Source organism: Equus przewalskii, chromosome 7, assembly GCF_037783145.1.
Source record: "Equus przewalskii isolate Varuska chromosome 7, EquPr2, whole genome shotgun sequence".
Lineage (NCBI taxonomy): Eukaryota > Metazoa > Chordata > Mammalia > Perissodactyla > Equidae > Equus > Equus przewalskii.
In genome coordinates this window covers 16,731,544-16,747,050 of record NC_091837.1, presented here as the reverse complement: position 1 = coordinate 16,747,050, position 15,507 = coordinate 16,731,544, and the positions used below count along the sequence as shown (strand labels likewise).

The 15,507-nt window shown below is 36.5% G+C and overlaps 1 protein-coding gene and 1 long non-coding RNA gene across 11 annotated transcripts in view; one reads left to right on the top strand and one right to left on the bottom strand.

Moving 5' to 3' along the window:
* TAOK3 (TAO kinase 3) overlaps positions 1 to 15,507 on the bottom strand; it is a 169,194-nt gene that overhangs the window by 26,509 nt on the left and 127,178 nt on the right. For all 9 annotated transcript variants that reach the window (XM_008533195.2, XM_070628809.1, XM_070628802.1 and 6 more), the window contains one exon: positions 5,305 to 5,439. In XM_008533195.2, the coding sequence (XP_008531417.2) occupies positions 5,305 to 5,439 (135 nt within the window). The remainder of the gene's footprint in view (positions 1 to 5,304; positions 5,440 to 15,507) is intronic.
* The window catches only part of LOC139084725 (uncharacterized), a 35,260-nt gene continuing 23,198 nt past the window's right edge, over positions 3,446 to 15,507 (top strand). Inside the window, exons 1-3 of one of the 2 annotated variants that reach the window (XR_011542382.1) lie at positions 3,476 to 3,508; positions 3,752 to 3,786; positions 8,629 to 8,750. This is a non-coding gene — a long non-coding RNA (uncharacterized lncRNA). Of the gene's footprint in view, positions 3,509 to 3,751; positions 3,787 to 8,628; positions 8,751 to 15,507 lie in introns of those variants that run through there. The other variant, XR_011542383.1, reaches the window with a different exon arrangement.

Here is a 15,507-nt window from a genome sequence, read left to right as displayed (position 1 = left end):
AATAAAAAAATAGCTCATAAGTTTATCATCCTTTATGGTTTACAATGTACTTTCACATGTAATTTACCTTTTTAATTTTTATAAAGCCTGGGATTTGAACCAAGGTCCTATGATTCTTGAAATGCCTGAGGAAATTCACATAATCAAGGCCAAAAAGAATAAAACTTTCTGTTAAGAATTAATGGAGGGAATCAACACCTAAAAAATTCAAAGCCGAAGAGAGTGGTATGTCTAAGTTATAAATCGAATAAGTCTAAAAATGAGAGAAAGTTATAGAAATGTAGTGACTGTAGTTTTCACAATGGTAGTCTCAAAAATGTGATCAACTGAAAGTGGGCAGTTTCACTTTGCCATACCCAGTAGGTTACTTGGAGATAAATCTCATTCCATCCCTTATCATACAACTGACCTTGGGCAAACTACTTCACCTCTTGAAGTCTCTCAGTTTCTTCATATGTAAAGAGGAACTACTGCTATGATGAGATCGCTGATGAGATAACACTTGTGTCCAGCAAGGTGTCTGACACATAGGAAATGTTCAATATATGTTGGTTTCCTTCCTTTTCCTGACAGGCTCTGAGTAACATGTCTCTTTTTCCCTCCACTAAGCATTTCTGGTGATGGGGACATAGATGAGAAGAAGTGCATCCAAGAGAAAGGGCAAGTTTAACTGTAAAACTGTACTTGCATCCAGATTGTGGATTACAAAATAACTATGCATAATTTCTGAATCTGAATTAACTATTTCATATACCTTGAAAAATATATAAAAAATAAAGAACCATAAAGGAGGACTGAACTTTTTTGAGAAAGTTTCTACAACCATTCCATCCCACCCTATTTAATTCCAACAAAATTAGCCCTAAAACAAACCATTTCATCCAAAGTGTACTACATGCCTACCAAGTACAGAACACTGCACTAGAAGGCTAATAAGCAACTTACTGAACATAAAAGAGGAGCATGGTGGCTGATAATGTTACCCTCTTAAGAGATCAAAGCCAACTTACAGGATTAATTGTGTGTAAGAATCAAAATAACGTGCATGATAAAACTGGCCACCTCAGCACTTAGAACAAATGAAATTTACAGCAATTAAAAAGAATACAGTGAGTCACATTTTGGCACCAGAAATTTGACATTCCACAGTTTAGAACACCTAGGAAAAAAATATTTTAAGTTCATACTAAAAGTAATAACTGACAACAGGTAATTCTGCTTTATACAGAAAAACCGACATGAACTTTGAAACGCACACTTATAAATCCAAATTCTCATGTGACAGCAGGACTGGAAGAGGTGTCATTCATTCATTTGTTCATTCACTCATTCAACACATGTTTATTGGGAGACTTTGGTCATGAGGGCTGGGCATATAGATTGGGCAGCACAGGTGAAAAGTGGTATCAGCAATGATCTCAGTGAGATTCAGAAGCCAAGAAAAAGGAAAAACAATATTTTGATAAGCATCCTCTGATACACACACTATCTAGGAAGAGAATACATTTTCAAGCATTTAGATACAGAACAGCCGGGCTCATAGGAGGTGAAACAGTAACATTTACTGCTGAGGCTCTAATATTTTTATGCTTGTCTATCAAACTCATGCAGGTACCCAATTTCACAAGTAGCTGACTAATTAGGTTGCATTTTTTAAAATCCAAATGAAGACTCCATTTTTATATGAGATTTTTCTACTGAATAGGGTAAAACCAAAGTAAAAGAATCTATATTTGCATGGATAGAACAATAATGATTTTCTCCTACATGCTTCCCTGGAGATTAGAAACTAAGAGTTATATGCCCCTCTCCGTAATGTGTATTCTAATGTAAATTCATTTGTGTGGTAAGACCACTGCATCTCAGTGAGAATTCCTTCATAAGGCCAAAAGCTAAATTATCTGATCGATATGAGTTTGGCGCTCTTTATATTAACATCTACTATGGGAACTGCCAGTGACCCAGGATATTATGAAATTTTAAGAAGACATGACATCAGGTGTAACAACAGCCGAAAACACTGTTATGGGCCACTAATTTAATAAAAACATTAGGATCTCCATTCATCAACAATAAAAACTCAAGGAAGGCACATCTCTAAGGCCCAAGAAGTCAGAGGAGTAATTCTGAAGAAGTATAAAAACAACTCCTTTCTCCAGAGGACGAATTCGACCAACATGAACTTTCTTAACAGAAGAAAGGATAAAATAAAAAAGATTCCAGGAAATGCCCTTCGTTTTCCTAATTCTTCAAAATAAGGTCAATAATCTCTGCCCTTAAATGATTATAATAAAAAAAATAGATAATTCTAAAGTTTCCTCAGGGTTTCCTCTAGTATCAAGGTTTGCAGTCCTTGCTTTTCCTTTGTTACAAATGCAATTGTGCAGCAGTGCATAATAACACAAAAATCTCAGTTTTAAGGAGCCAAAATAGAAAAACATCTAGCAGTAAAAGCCTGTAAACCCACAGGCTTCATACACTTGTCAATAACCCTACTAGAAAGCACAATGTAGAAAGAAAAGCTAAGGGGAAAAATCACAGAGCTAGGTCTCTTTCAGGCTTATGTAGAAGGGGTAGGCTGATAAAACAAATTTGAGGAACCGTAATTTTTTTTGTCAGTTTGCAAGTCTATTTAAAATATACACTCATCACTTATTTATCTAATAATTGAAAAATGAATTTCTAAATTCTTCTTTTTATTTTTGCTGTTCACTTTTAGATCACTCTATGGCTTGTTAGCACTTCTGCTATAAGATTTTAAAGAAAGAGTAAAACCAAAATAAATAAATCAATATAGTTTTGCCAACAACTATGAGAAGTGAAGAGATGTTTCAATGAAAACTTGAATATTCATTATACCGGACCTTCATTTTCCCATGATTGTGCTCTTACTTTTATGTCATTTAAGTAATTTTAATCCTTTTCATTTAAAATAAGATTCATGAAATATTTTAAAAATTAGATATTTCTTTTTGATATTTGTGTCCTGATTTATATATTCCTATTAGAATTAGTCTTTGGGTAGCAGAACTGTTGTGCTTAATAACATACATTAAAATATCCATACCAATAGTTAGATCGTCCAAATGGGACAGAGAACCATACAACATCATGCCACTTCTCCCTTCCATTTTTGTGTCCCTAAAAACCTCTAGATACAAATACCACTGAACTCTGATAAACTTCCATCAATCTCACCGTGAATCCCAAAGGATTACATTTGGAGAGGTTTTCCACTAAAACAGCTTATTTTGTGGCTACAGCAACAGCTTATCAGCTACTCTGTTTTTAACTTAATATAGGGGCAGGGGCCTTGTAGCAAATCAATGTCCATCAGAGAGACTGATCTCAGCTGTTCTCTGGATGGGCTCCACGAAGCCTGTAGGAGTCAAAGGGCTTCCTGGGGCTATTTTGCCCATAGCCCTGAGGTGGCCTAGTAGGGAAGCAGCTTTCATCATCCACAGGAAGGGAGACTGTGATGGCTGATACGCACACAGAGTAGCCCTGGGTGAGTTCACAAATGCGAGCGTGAGATCACTCTGGCATGGCAGTAGTAACATCTTACTGGGAGGTAGGAGAGGTCATGAATATATGATGTGGGAATGAGGGTGTGGCAAGTGAGAAAAGAAGAGAAGCCGTCCCAGAGGGGGAAAATCCACTTGGTATAACGTCTGCTTCACATTCAAAACCTGCTTATGGTGCTCTGATTCTCAGTTGTTGTTCATTTCTCCTCTCTTTTCACCATGAACAGGTCTGGGTAAATGTGCAGTCTCACAAGAGTCAGTGGTAAGTAGTAATATTCCATAAATTCTGTATTTCTTCTTTTGTCAGATATCATGGCATAAAGATATTTAATAATTTCATGATGCTTTATTTAGACTGAAAAGCATGTTTTTTAGTTGCTTCAGAATCCTTACCAAATACACAGTAGACACTTTAAGATCTCCATTACACAGTGTAGCATTCATTTAAAACGAAAAACTGCCCATTAAAGAGATTACAAGAAACTTCTATACAAAAGAACTTAAAGGTAGGCTTATTTATAAGAAGTCTAAATTAAATTGCTTGCTTTTAGACAGCAGCAGGCATAGCAATATGTAGGTGCTTTAACTTCCATTTTCCTTACATTTGGGTTTTTAAAAATTATAATCCATTATCAATTCCAAAGATAATCGAAGCCTTTAAAAGACTTGAGAAATAAAAGTGGAAATCAGGTTTAAAAAATAGGACAAGAAAAAGAATCATTTCTGGGTCGGCTTCAGATGATGTCATCATAGGTTCTAAATGTAATAGCCAGGCAATGTACACTAACTCCTCCTGCCCATGTGACCTCTAACATCAATTGGGCAAAACGACTAATATTTCAAGAATTTTTTGGCTGAGAAGTGAGATTCAGAAGCAAAAGATTAAAGAGAGTTTAGAGTGCCAAGGATGAAACAATGTGAGTGTGAGTGTGTGTGTGTGTGTGTGTGTGAGTGTGTGAACGCGCACGCGCACGTGTGGGGGGCCAAGGGGAGGAGGCATGAAAACTAACTCTTCCAGCACACACCCCTTTTGCTACTACAAGGGCATCCAGCAATCACATTTGCAATAGTAAAAATGCTGAAGGATCCTACAGTATCTTTTCTTCCACAACCATCCCCTTCCTCTCCCACAAAGCCCTTCTTGCTTTACTGGTGCCAGGAAATTCTTCAGGGGTTAAATAGGGAAGTGCAGCCACTACCATTGTTGCAATAAATAAATGAATGAACCAGAACGAACCAGCAATCCGTCCCTGGGAAGCAAGTATCTTATTTTCTACAATTATATACATCAGCCAGCAACTATATATTTAAAAAATTGTTTTGTCTTTTGAGGTGTGTGTACACATTACAGACACACATGCATCTATACAAAAAGAAGCATAGTACTCTGCATGCACATACATCGAATACCTTTAAAATAATTTTTTAGCATTATTATTTCAATGAAAAGACAAATAGCTTTTAAAAATTGGATAGGTTAGTAACTTCATCTCAAAGGCCTTTTATTTTGCACATACAGCATATATAAATACACACACACACACACACACACACACAAAGGTTTTTTTCCCCATGCTGTAGACAATGCTTAAATATCTGAGATCAGGTTGCTATGCCAACAGATTTTTTTCTAAAATGAATAAAATTATTAGGAGGGAGAAAACATTCTTGACTCCTTTCCTCCCATCCATGAAGCCGAGAGAGGCTCAGGGAGGGCGAGAGGCTGCCAGATGGGGAGGAGGGGAAGGAAGGGAAGGTGGGTAGAGGGGTGTTTGCTTACCAAAGATGCTGATTTGATCGTGGCAAAGCGCTCTCTGTTCCGGTAGTGGAGGGCCTGGCTCTGAACTGACTGGGTAGGCCGCGGCTCAGGCCTGGGATCGCCGTGGCCCGCCTCATCCCTTATGAATACATGATCCTGCAGAAATGGATAAAAACAAGGAGAAAGTCCAGCTGTGCTCTTTCCTCGCCGGCTGCCTCTCTCTCACCCCTCTTTCTGCACAAGCACTGCTGTTTGAAATGCATAGTTTAGCTCTCTGCTAGTCCCCGCAGCTCCCACGGTACAAAATGAATAAGCAACACATTGCAGCCTTCAGTTAGGAATGTCAGCTGATCGCTAGTGGGATGCCTTCTGAATCCCTGGCAGGCTTTTTCTTTACCTCCAGAATTACATATATGCAAAAGAAAAAAAGAATAGAAAAAACAATGCAATGTACAGACTCCTTAGAACAGTTTGCTTAAAACGCTGTAACCAAATAATTCCTTTAAAAATGTCATGTCCATGTCTAGCAAGGAAGATGCTGGTTGCTTTTAACATAAAAGCGAGCCTCCGCCTCATTCCCTTGAAAGATCTGCTTTCTCAATTTAATTTTATTTGAGATCTGTTCGGTAGGATCATCGTTCTGCCTAGAACCAGTGTAGGCTTGTGCTGAACTGCCTCTTTATCTTGTGCTGGGAAGAGTCGGCAGTCACTGAGGGATCCTGCTTTCCAGTCATGATCGTACACAGTTCTAGCACCTTCTCTCTACAGCTTCTGAAAGGATTTTTTTTAGATTTAAAGAGACAGGCATACAATTTTAACCAAATGATACTTTCACAAATTCTTCCTCAACTCAGTCTCAGTATGGTTACCAGAGTGAGTAGAGCTGGAATTTAATGCCCTTGACTGATTTAATCAAGTCTGTGCTTCTTGATAGGCAAAGATGATTAATCTTATTGTAATGCCCAGTGAAAAATAACATTCCCTGGAAGGATAATAATGGATGTTTCTCAAATGCAATTGAAATGACTTTTAAAGGGGAAAATGCTTTCAAAGGGTGATGCTTCTCTCTATAAAAGATGGAGTGGTCAGTCAGTAAGTAGCTCTAAACCCTTCAGAAAAAAAGATACTATAATAATTAATAGCTCAAAAACATGTACAACTATGGGGGATTTTTAAATAGTACATATTCAGGACAGGGAAGGAAAAATTAATTGTCTTATTGCCTTAGGGTTTTAGGAGAAACCATTTGTGTGAAGTCAGTTTTGCATTTTGTCCATGACTATTTGATATTTTTTTATAATTGCTCTTTCCTTCATCAGAAAACAAAATTAAAGAGGCTTAAAAAATATAAAATTTTATTATATAGTCTAAAATTTTGAAAAGTCAAAACACATATATTCCTTTAGGGAAATTAAATCTCACATCCAGGTTTTTATGTAAAAGCCAAGAGCCATGATTAAATTTATCATGGCTAATTTTTTTTTCCTTTTATAAATTTAGAATGCTGCAGATGTTGGGAAGGTTTCTACCACTACATCTATATTTAGAGAGGTTTTCCAGTTTACTCTATTGTGTTCTATCTTGTTTTCAAATAATGAAAGGACCTTTAACGCCATTGAGGGCATATACGTCAAATTCAAGGGATGTTCTACTGCTGTGCTGTCTAATAAGATAGCCACTAGCCACATGGATATTTAAACTAAATAAAATGTAAAATTCAGTTCCTACGTCACAGCAGCTATGTTTCAAGGTAGCCACTAACTATGGCTACCATATTGAACAGTACAGATATAGATCATTTCTGTCACTGCAGAAAGTTCTATCAGATAGTGCTGTAGGTTAAAAATGCATCTCAAGCCACATTTTTGAAATTCATAAAAAGTACTTGATAGATTAACTTAAAATTTTCTACATTAATTCCTGGGAAATCTAAAATCTTATTTCACAGGGCAGAGAGAGATTAGGTGTGGGACTGGATCTATACATTAGGTTTAAGGTTCTAGGGAGGAAGGTACTGGGATCTGCTACCATTCACGCTGATGAATATTTATTAATAAATTACATTTATCTCCAATTGATCTTACTTAATATTACAGTTCCAGAAAAGCAAGAAGCTTCAAAAGGCCAGTAATCAGAAGAGATGGACTAGGTAGAGGCCTGTGGTTTTGCAGGAGGCTTTAACAAGTTGTAGTTTTGGTGAGTATTAGTTAGCTAACAATTAAGTGCATTGACCGAGAGGGAGATCTCAAATGATGTGGCAGCAGTTAAGTTTCAAATTGTAGTAACTTGATTTACAAAGATAACCAGTGACACTAGAATCCACACTGTTCATATAACAGAATAAAACAAAATATTTTCATGTACAAATATGTATAATTTTAATATTAGTTTGTTTTCTCTCAGATAAATATTAGCATTTGTGGGTCAGGACCCTGCTTATCAAATTAAAAGTCAAATTATATTTGCTAAGTTTTTAAATTCAAGGATATTGGAAGACACCAGAAAAATTAAAACCAGAAATCATAATGATTTTAGTTAACACACAGCCAATTAAATAACCCACTAAGGTATATTTAAAAGATAATGCAATTTTAGAAGTTAGTCTGAAGAATAGGTCCAAAATTTTAATCTACTCTAAATATAATAAATAATGCTAACAGTATAATTCTTTGCTTCACTCTAAAATATTTTTTCGTGTTATAAAAGAATTCTTAGTTTTCCATAGCAGCTTCATAATAGAGATCACCAATACTAAAAGTCTTCAAATATTATGCAAGAGACCACAAAATGGGGCAAAATTTTAGACTAACACTGGTTATCCACTTCAAGTGCAACTTGAAATTGAAGACAAATAATGAAGCAATTTTAAAATAAGAGGAATGTGACTTGAGAAGCAAGTAAGAACAAATTAAACTATCAGCTTTGCTGTCTATATTATCTGTTGGTTATATTGCTCCTTCAAGTAGCAGTCCCTTTGAAAATGACTATACCTGGCTCCCAGAGTTTCTGAACTGAACACATTTAAGATTATATAACAAAAAGGGTCAATTTGCTATTTTATGCAGTTAGGCACCAGTGCAGATTATTTTTACAAATAATGATGAGAGGGCCAATACTGTCTTTGATATTGAAGAACGATTTTAGAAGATTAAGAACAAATATCATGTTCTACTTTACCAATACAAAATACATGGCTTGTTTATAATTTATCTTTAAAACATTATTATCCAGGAACAAAAAAATAGCTCTTTGAAACACCAATATGATTGGGAACCAGTTTTAAGTAAATCTATGTTAACCTTGTAAATTTATGTTCTTTCATCATAAAAAATAAAATTTCTTCAGATTAAAAAAAAGCTGTCGGGGCTGGCCCCGTGGCCGAGTGGTTAAGTTCACGCGCTCCGCTGCAGGCGGCCCAGTGTTTCCTTAGTTCGAATCCTGGGCGCGGACATGGCACTGCTCGTCGGACCACGCTGAGGCAGCGTCCCACATACCACAACTAGAAGAACCCACAACGAAGAATACACAACTATGTACCGGGGGGCTTTGGGGAGAAAAATGAAAAAATAAAATCTTTAAAAAAAAAAAAAAGCTGTCGTAATGTGTGTTCAAAATCTTTAGTAAAAAGAATTAAAATTATATACAATATAGTGAAGTATGTGAAGCATGAAGCACATTTGCAGTTTACCCTAGACGAGGGGCTTGACTTTTATTTAGAAGTTTTTCCTTAAGTGTGACTACTGATGCTTCTGAAATGAAGATTCATGGTGTAGTCACTTGTTTAGAGTTTCTAGATTAACTTGGAATTAACCCTGGACTCTGATATGTTTGAGTATACCTTGATCATGCTACTCACCATACTTCCTTGTCTGTCTGTGCATGAGATTGTGAGCGTTTTGAAGGCAAAGTAGGTATGGTTTGAAAAATCTCAGTCTCCCTAGCACCCAGTATAATGCTTGAGACTTAGTAGGCATTCAGTAAACGTTTGCTGAATAAATAAGCTCAAGAATATAGGTCCGAGGAGACTTGGAGAAAACGACATTTTCTCTTATATTATTTAACAGAATTCAAATTTGTATTTCATAAAAACCTGCCACTCTGTACTCTAAGAAATTCATAAAATAGTGACACACACACAAGCACACCTTTACATGGGTTGAAGTAGGTAATCTAAAAATGGCTTTTATCTAGTGACAAGAAGCCTTTTTTACAGACTCCCACACTTTTCACACTGTGGAGAAGTTATCAGTAAACCTACCATCTCTCTCTTGTTTATTCATTTCAAAATTATTAAATTATTGCCTAAGCAGGTGTAGCTATCAAAAGCTGGGGCTAGGGGCAGGGGAGAAAAAGATAGAAAAGACTATCTTAACATGGATAGATAGCTATTAGGGAGAAAAAAATGACTAGCAGAAAGCAGAGGATAAAGATGTTACTATAAAGAGGTGGTTTGTATGACTGCTCTGTTTAAGAAACATTACCTCCATATGTTAATTTACTTTTACTTTGCCAAATGTGAGCTGAAGAGTCAAAGAACCCACCCCACTCTTCAGCAAAAATAATAGGAAAGGCCACTGAAGCAAGTGAAAATTAAACTAGAACATCCTATACCCTCAAGGACATATCTTTTTTTTCTCCCACGAAAACGGTGAAAGCTGTTCTTTTTTTAAAGAAGGAAAAAAAAAAAAAGAACATTGACTAATAGGAAGGACCAAATAAAGCTTTAGGAGTTAGGAGAGAATCATTTTTTAAAACAATCTTTATAAGGGGACCATGATGACTAGAGTTCATTAGGCATAACTAAAATAAATTAATTAATGAACAAATACATTTAGTCTTATGATCTATAGTAAACCTTAGGCAGTAGCAGGCAAAGATAATTGATTTTCAACTTTAACAAAATAAAAGTATACCTTTTAATTGACAAATTTGAAAAACAGACTTTGTTGTTTAGGACCATATTAAAACCTGTTTGCTACTGCTCTATACATGATGATTTCGAAGAGTAGGGTAGAGGCTCAGAAGCAGGCCAAGTGATAGCATGAACACTAAACTGGATTAAAAGTTTGCCCTGGAGTCACTTGTGAATAACCAAGAAGTGAGGTATAAAGTTCTGTCCTATAAAAGCTCACCTTCATTTTAGTTCACAAAACATTGAGTGCTTACTATGCAACAGACACCGTACTAGGTGGTAGGTGAAGAGAGACGTCCTTGAGGAGCTACCAGTCTAGAGATATGGTGATGTTCTTGTTATTGGAAAAGGCAATGTGGCAAATACTAGCAAGGGGAAATGAAAGAAGTGCTTCAAGTTTATTTTGTCAGAACACACTTTTAGACTTATGAAATCGTTCTTGCTCAAAAGGAAGATTAGATTAGGATCCCTTCAGGGCCTGTGAAAGACCAGAGTAGAGGCAAAGACTGGAGAGAAAGAAGTAACCCGAAATTCTGACGTCCAAGGGAACATTTTCAGAGTCCCACTTTACATTTTTGGGGCTTGATCTGTGATAGAACTGTCCTGCTAAAATCAGGGCATCTTTATTCTGGAGGCAGAGCAGTTAATCACAAATCACGCTCTTACTAGTTACACTTGGCCTTTAAAAGTGAGTTTACTTCCAATGTAAAATGGTAATCTGTTTCATATCTATGATTTGACTAATTTAGGATGCCTGCTTGACTGTAACAACCAAAGGGGACAAAAAATTCCCCACCCTTATTCATATAGTTTGGTATTTATTAAACATGATTCTATTGTCTAGAGTATTATTATTAGAGAAACTCTATTCATTTAAGTCTTTAAACCATAAGGATAATACTTAAGATTATTTAATCCTTTTAATCCATTATGTTCAATGAACCAAAATAGCACAATGTTTGGCATCTGGTAATCCATTCCCTGTGTTTTGTTTATGTGTTCATACATTCATTCCATAATTATTTACTGAGTGCCTGTACTGTGCCAGGCACTGTTCTAGTGTTGAGATACAGTGTGGAACAAAGCAGGTTGTTTTTGCACTAATAAAATTTACCTTCTACTCATGAAATAATAGATAAACAAATTAATACATAATATAATTTTAGATAGTGACAAGTATTAAAAAGAAAATAAAACAGGATAATGAAATAATGGGTAGAACATTGTTTATAATATAATTTAGTGATATATAGGCTTTTCTAGGATTCTGGACATGAACTCATGCAAAACTGGCAAATTTCTCATAAAACATTGATTGCTTTCTTTATAAAATAATCTTATTGATCACAAATTATGACAGACTTAGATATGCATCACCCAGAACGCCCTTAAGGAAGGCCACGCTGCTGGCAATCGTCTTTGGCTATCAGTTCTCAGCTAGAGAGAGCAGTCTTGCCCAAGTTCATACCTTCCCAGGCTGCTCATATTCAAAGATGGATCTAGGTGGGAGTGTCAAGGCCTGGCCATTTTGGCTCAGTCTGGATAACTGTGACGAATCATTTTAGCTCCAGAGCTCCCTAGGGGGTTGGTTGATGCTGCTGTTGGGCCTGCATCTCAGTTCAACTTTGCCCTCTGCCCAAGGCTGCTTCCTTCTCTTCCCTTCTACAATTGTTGACCCCAAAGGACCTTCCTAATAAAAAAACCCCTGCTGTGCTAAACCACCATAACTCTGCTTCCTGGTGAATCCAACCTACAATATAAATGTCACCTGTACCTACATGCAATGTAACAGAGCTACCATCTCATCTGCATGGAGAAGGGACTGATCAGGGCAGTCGCTTTTGGAAAAAAAGCCCTTTTCAAGTGAAATCGTAAGTCATATATTCCTAATATATTAATGAAGCCAAATATATAATGCCAGAGATAAAAGCAGACCTTGTGTGGGGTGAGGTGTGAATGAGGCTTGGCTCCTGAGGCGCCTCTTTACAAAACAGCTTGAAAGTCACATTAGAGATTTGCTTCTTCAAAGATTATAGGAATAGAAACACAGAATTTTAGAGCTGGAAGGGACCTGTGAAATCATACAGAACAACTCCTAATTTTGCACATAGAGAAACTGAGGCCCAGAGAGGTTTGTGGCTTGTCCAAAGTAAAAGAAAACTAACAGTGGTAGGCGGAAGTATAAATGACTTTCCTCATTCCTATAGCTCACTACACAAAATTTTCTATTCAGAATTTAAAATCATGTTTCATTTATGTTCCCAAGTGAAAAACTTAGGAATTCAAGTAAACCAATAAATATAAACTTTCTGAATAATTTTTTAATTTCTATTGTGCTTAAAGATAGTATAATTTTATTTATTTATTTATTTTTTGAGGAAGATTAGCCCTGAGCTAACTACTGCCAATCCTCCCCTTGTTGCTGAGGAAGACTGGCCCTGAGCTAACATCTGTGCCCGTCTTCCTCTACTTTATATGTGGGACGCCTACCACAGCAGGCTTGACAAGCGGTGCCATGTCCGCACCCGGGATCTGAACCAGCGAACCCCGGGCCACCGAGAAGTGGAACGTGTGAACTTAACCGCTGCGCCACCAGGCTGGCCCCATCATAACATAATTTTAAACTCATGCATAGGACTAAATGGGTTTCATGAAGAGATACCATATTTACCATTAAGTTTTCATCTATAATATATCCTGTTTTTCTAGCCTGCTTGTATTTTTCCCCCTTTTCTTACTGTGGTAAAATACACATAAATTTCCCATCTTAACCATTTTTAAGTGCACAATTCAGTGCTATTAAATACATTTATAATGTGCGTCACCATCACCACCATCCATCCCCATAACTTTCTTCATCTTAGAAAACGGAAACTCTATACCCATTAAACAACTTCCCATTTCTCCCCTCCCCGAGTCCCTGGCAACCACCATTCTACTTTCTGTCTCTATGATTTTGACTACTTTACCTCAAAGGCATAGAATCACACAGTACTTGTCTTCTTTGTGACTGGCATACTTCACCTAACAATGTTCTAATGCTTCATCCATGTTATAGCATGTGTCAGCATTTCCTTCCTTTTTAAGGCCGAATAACGTTCCATTGTATACATACACCACACTTTGCGTAACCATTCATCCATTGATGGATACTTCAGTTGCTTCCATGTTTTAGCTACTGTAAATAATGCTGCTATGAACAAGAGTATACAAATATCTCTTTGAGATCCTGCTTTCAATTCTATTGGATATTTACCCAGAAGTGGAATTGCTGCATCCTATGGATTCTATTTTTAATTTTTTTACCGCCATATTATTTTCCACAGCAGCTGTACCATTTTACATTCCCACCAACAGTGCACAAGAGTTCCAATTTCTCCACATACTCTCCAACACATTAATTTCTGTTTTTTTGATAGTAGCCATCCTAGTGGGTATGAGGTGGTCTCTCATTGTAATTTTGATTTGCATTTCCCTAATGATTAGTAATGTTGAGCATCTTTTCATGTGTTATTGACCATTTGTATATCTTCTTTGGAGAAATGTCTATTTGAGTCCTTTGCTCATTTTTGATTTGTTTTTTTTTTTTTTTCGGTTGAAATTTTTTTTTAAAATATGTTGTGTATTTTTTCTTTCTTTCTTTTTTTTTTTTTTTTGCTGAGGAAGATTTGCCCTGAGTTAACATCTGCTGCCAATCTTCCCCTTTTAATTTTTTTTGCTTGAGGGAGATGCGCCCTGAGCTAACGTTTGTGCCAATCTTTCTCTATTTTGTATGTGGGTCACCACTATAGCACGGCTGCTGACAAATGGTGTAGGTCCACGCACAGGAACTAAATCCAGGCCGCTGAAGCACAGCGTGCCAAACTTAACCACTAGGCCATGGGGTCGTGTTGTTGAGTTTTAGGAGTTTTCTATATAGTCCGGATATTTTGTTTTTTTTTTAACTTTTCACATCATTTTATTTTTAATTATTTAATTATTTAATTATTTTTTATTGAATTAATGATAGGTTAAAATCTTGTGAAATTTCAGTTGTACACTAATGTTTGTGATTCGTGTTGTAGGTGCACCACTTCACCCTTTGTGCCCACCCCCCACCCCACCTTTCCCCTGGTATCCACTAAACTGTTCTCTTAGTCCACATTTTTAAATTCCTCATATGAGTGGAGTCATACACAGATTCTCCTTCTCTAGCTGGCTTATTTCACTTAACATAATTCCCTCAAGGTCCATCCATGTTATTGCAAATGGAATGATTTTGTTCTGTTTTGCAGCTGAGTAGTATTCCATTGTATATATGTACCACATCTTCTTTATCCATTCATCTGTTGATGGGCACTTAGGTTGCTTCCATGTCTTGGCTATTGTAAATAATGCTGCAATGAACATTGGGGTACATAGGACTTTTGGGATTGCTGACTTCAAGCTCTTTGGATAAATACCCAGTAGTGGGATGGCTGGATTGTATGGTAATTCTATTTTTAATTTTTTGAGGAATCACCATACTGTTTTCCACAGTGGCTGCACAGTTTGCATTCCCACCAGCAGTGTATGAGGGTTCTTTTTTCTCCACAACCTCTCCAACATTTGTTACTATTAGTTTTAGATATTTTTGTCATTCTAATGGGTGTAAGGTGATATCTTAGTGTAGTTTTGATTTGCATTTCCTTGATGATCAGCGATGATGAGCATCTTTTCATGTGCCTATTGGCCATCTGTATATCTTCTTTGGAGAAATATTTGTTCATGTCTCCAGCCCATTTTTTGATTGAGTTGTTTGATTTTTTGTTGTTGAGTTGTGAGAGTTCTTTATATATTATGGATATTAAGCCTTTGTCAGATATATGACTTGCAAATATTTTTTCCCAGTTAGTGGGTTGTTTTTTTGTTTCAATCCTGTTTTCATTTGCCTTGAAGAAGCTCTTTAGTCTAATGAAGTCCCATTTGTTTATTCTTTCTATTGTTTCCCTTCTCTGAGAAGACATGGTGTCCGAAAAGATCCCCTTAATACTGATGTCAAAGAGTGTACTGCCTACGTTTTCTTCTAGAAGCCTTATGGTTTCAGGTCTCACCTTTAGGTCTTTGATCCATTTTGAGTTTATTTTGGTGAATGGTGAAAAAGAATGGTCAATTTTCATACTTTTACATGTGGCTTTCCAGTTTTCCCAGCACCATTTGTTGAAAAGACTTTCTTTTCTCCATTGTATGCTCTCAGCTCCTTTGTCGAAGATAAGCTGTCCATAGATGTGTGGTTTTATTTCTGGGCTTTCAATTCTGTTCCATTGATCTGTGCACCTGTTTTTGTACCAGTA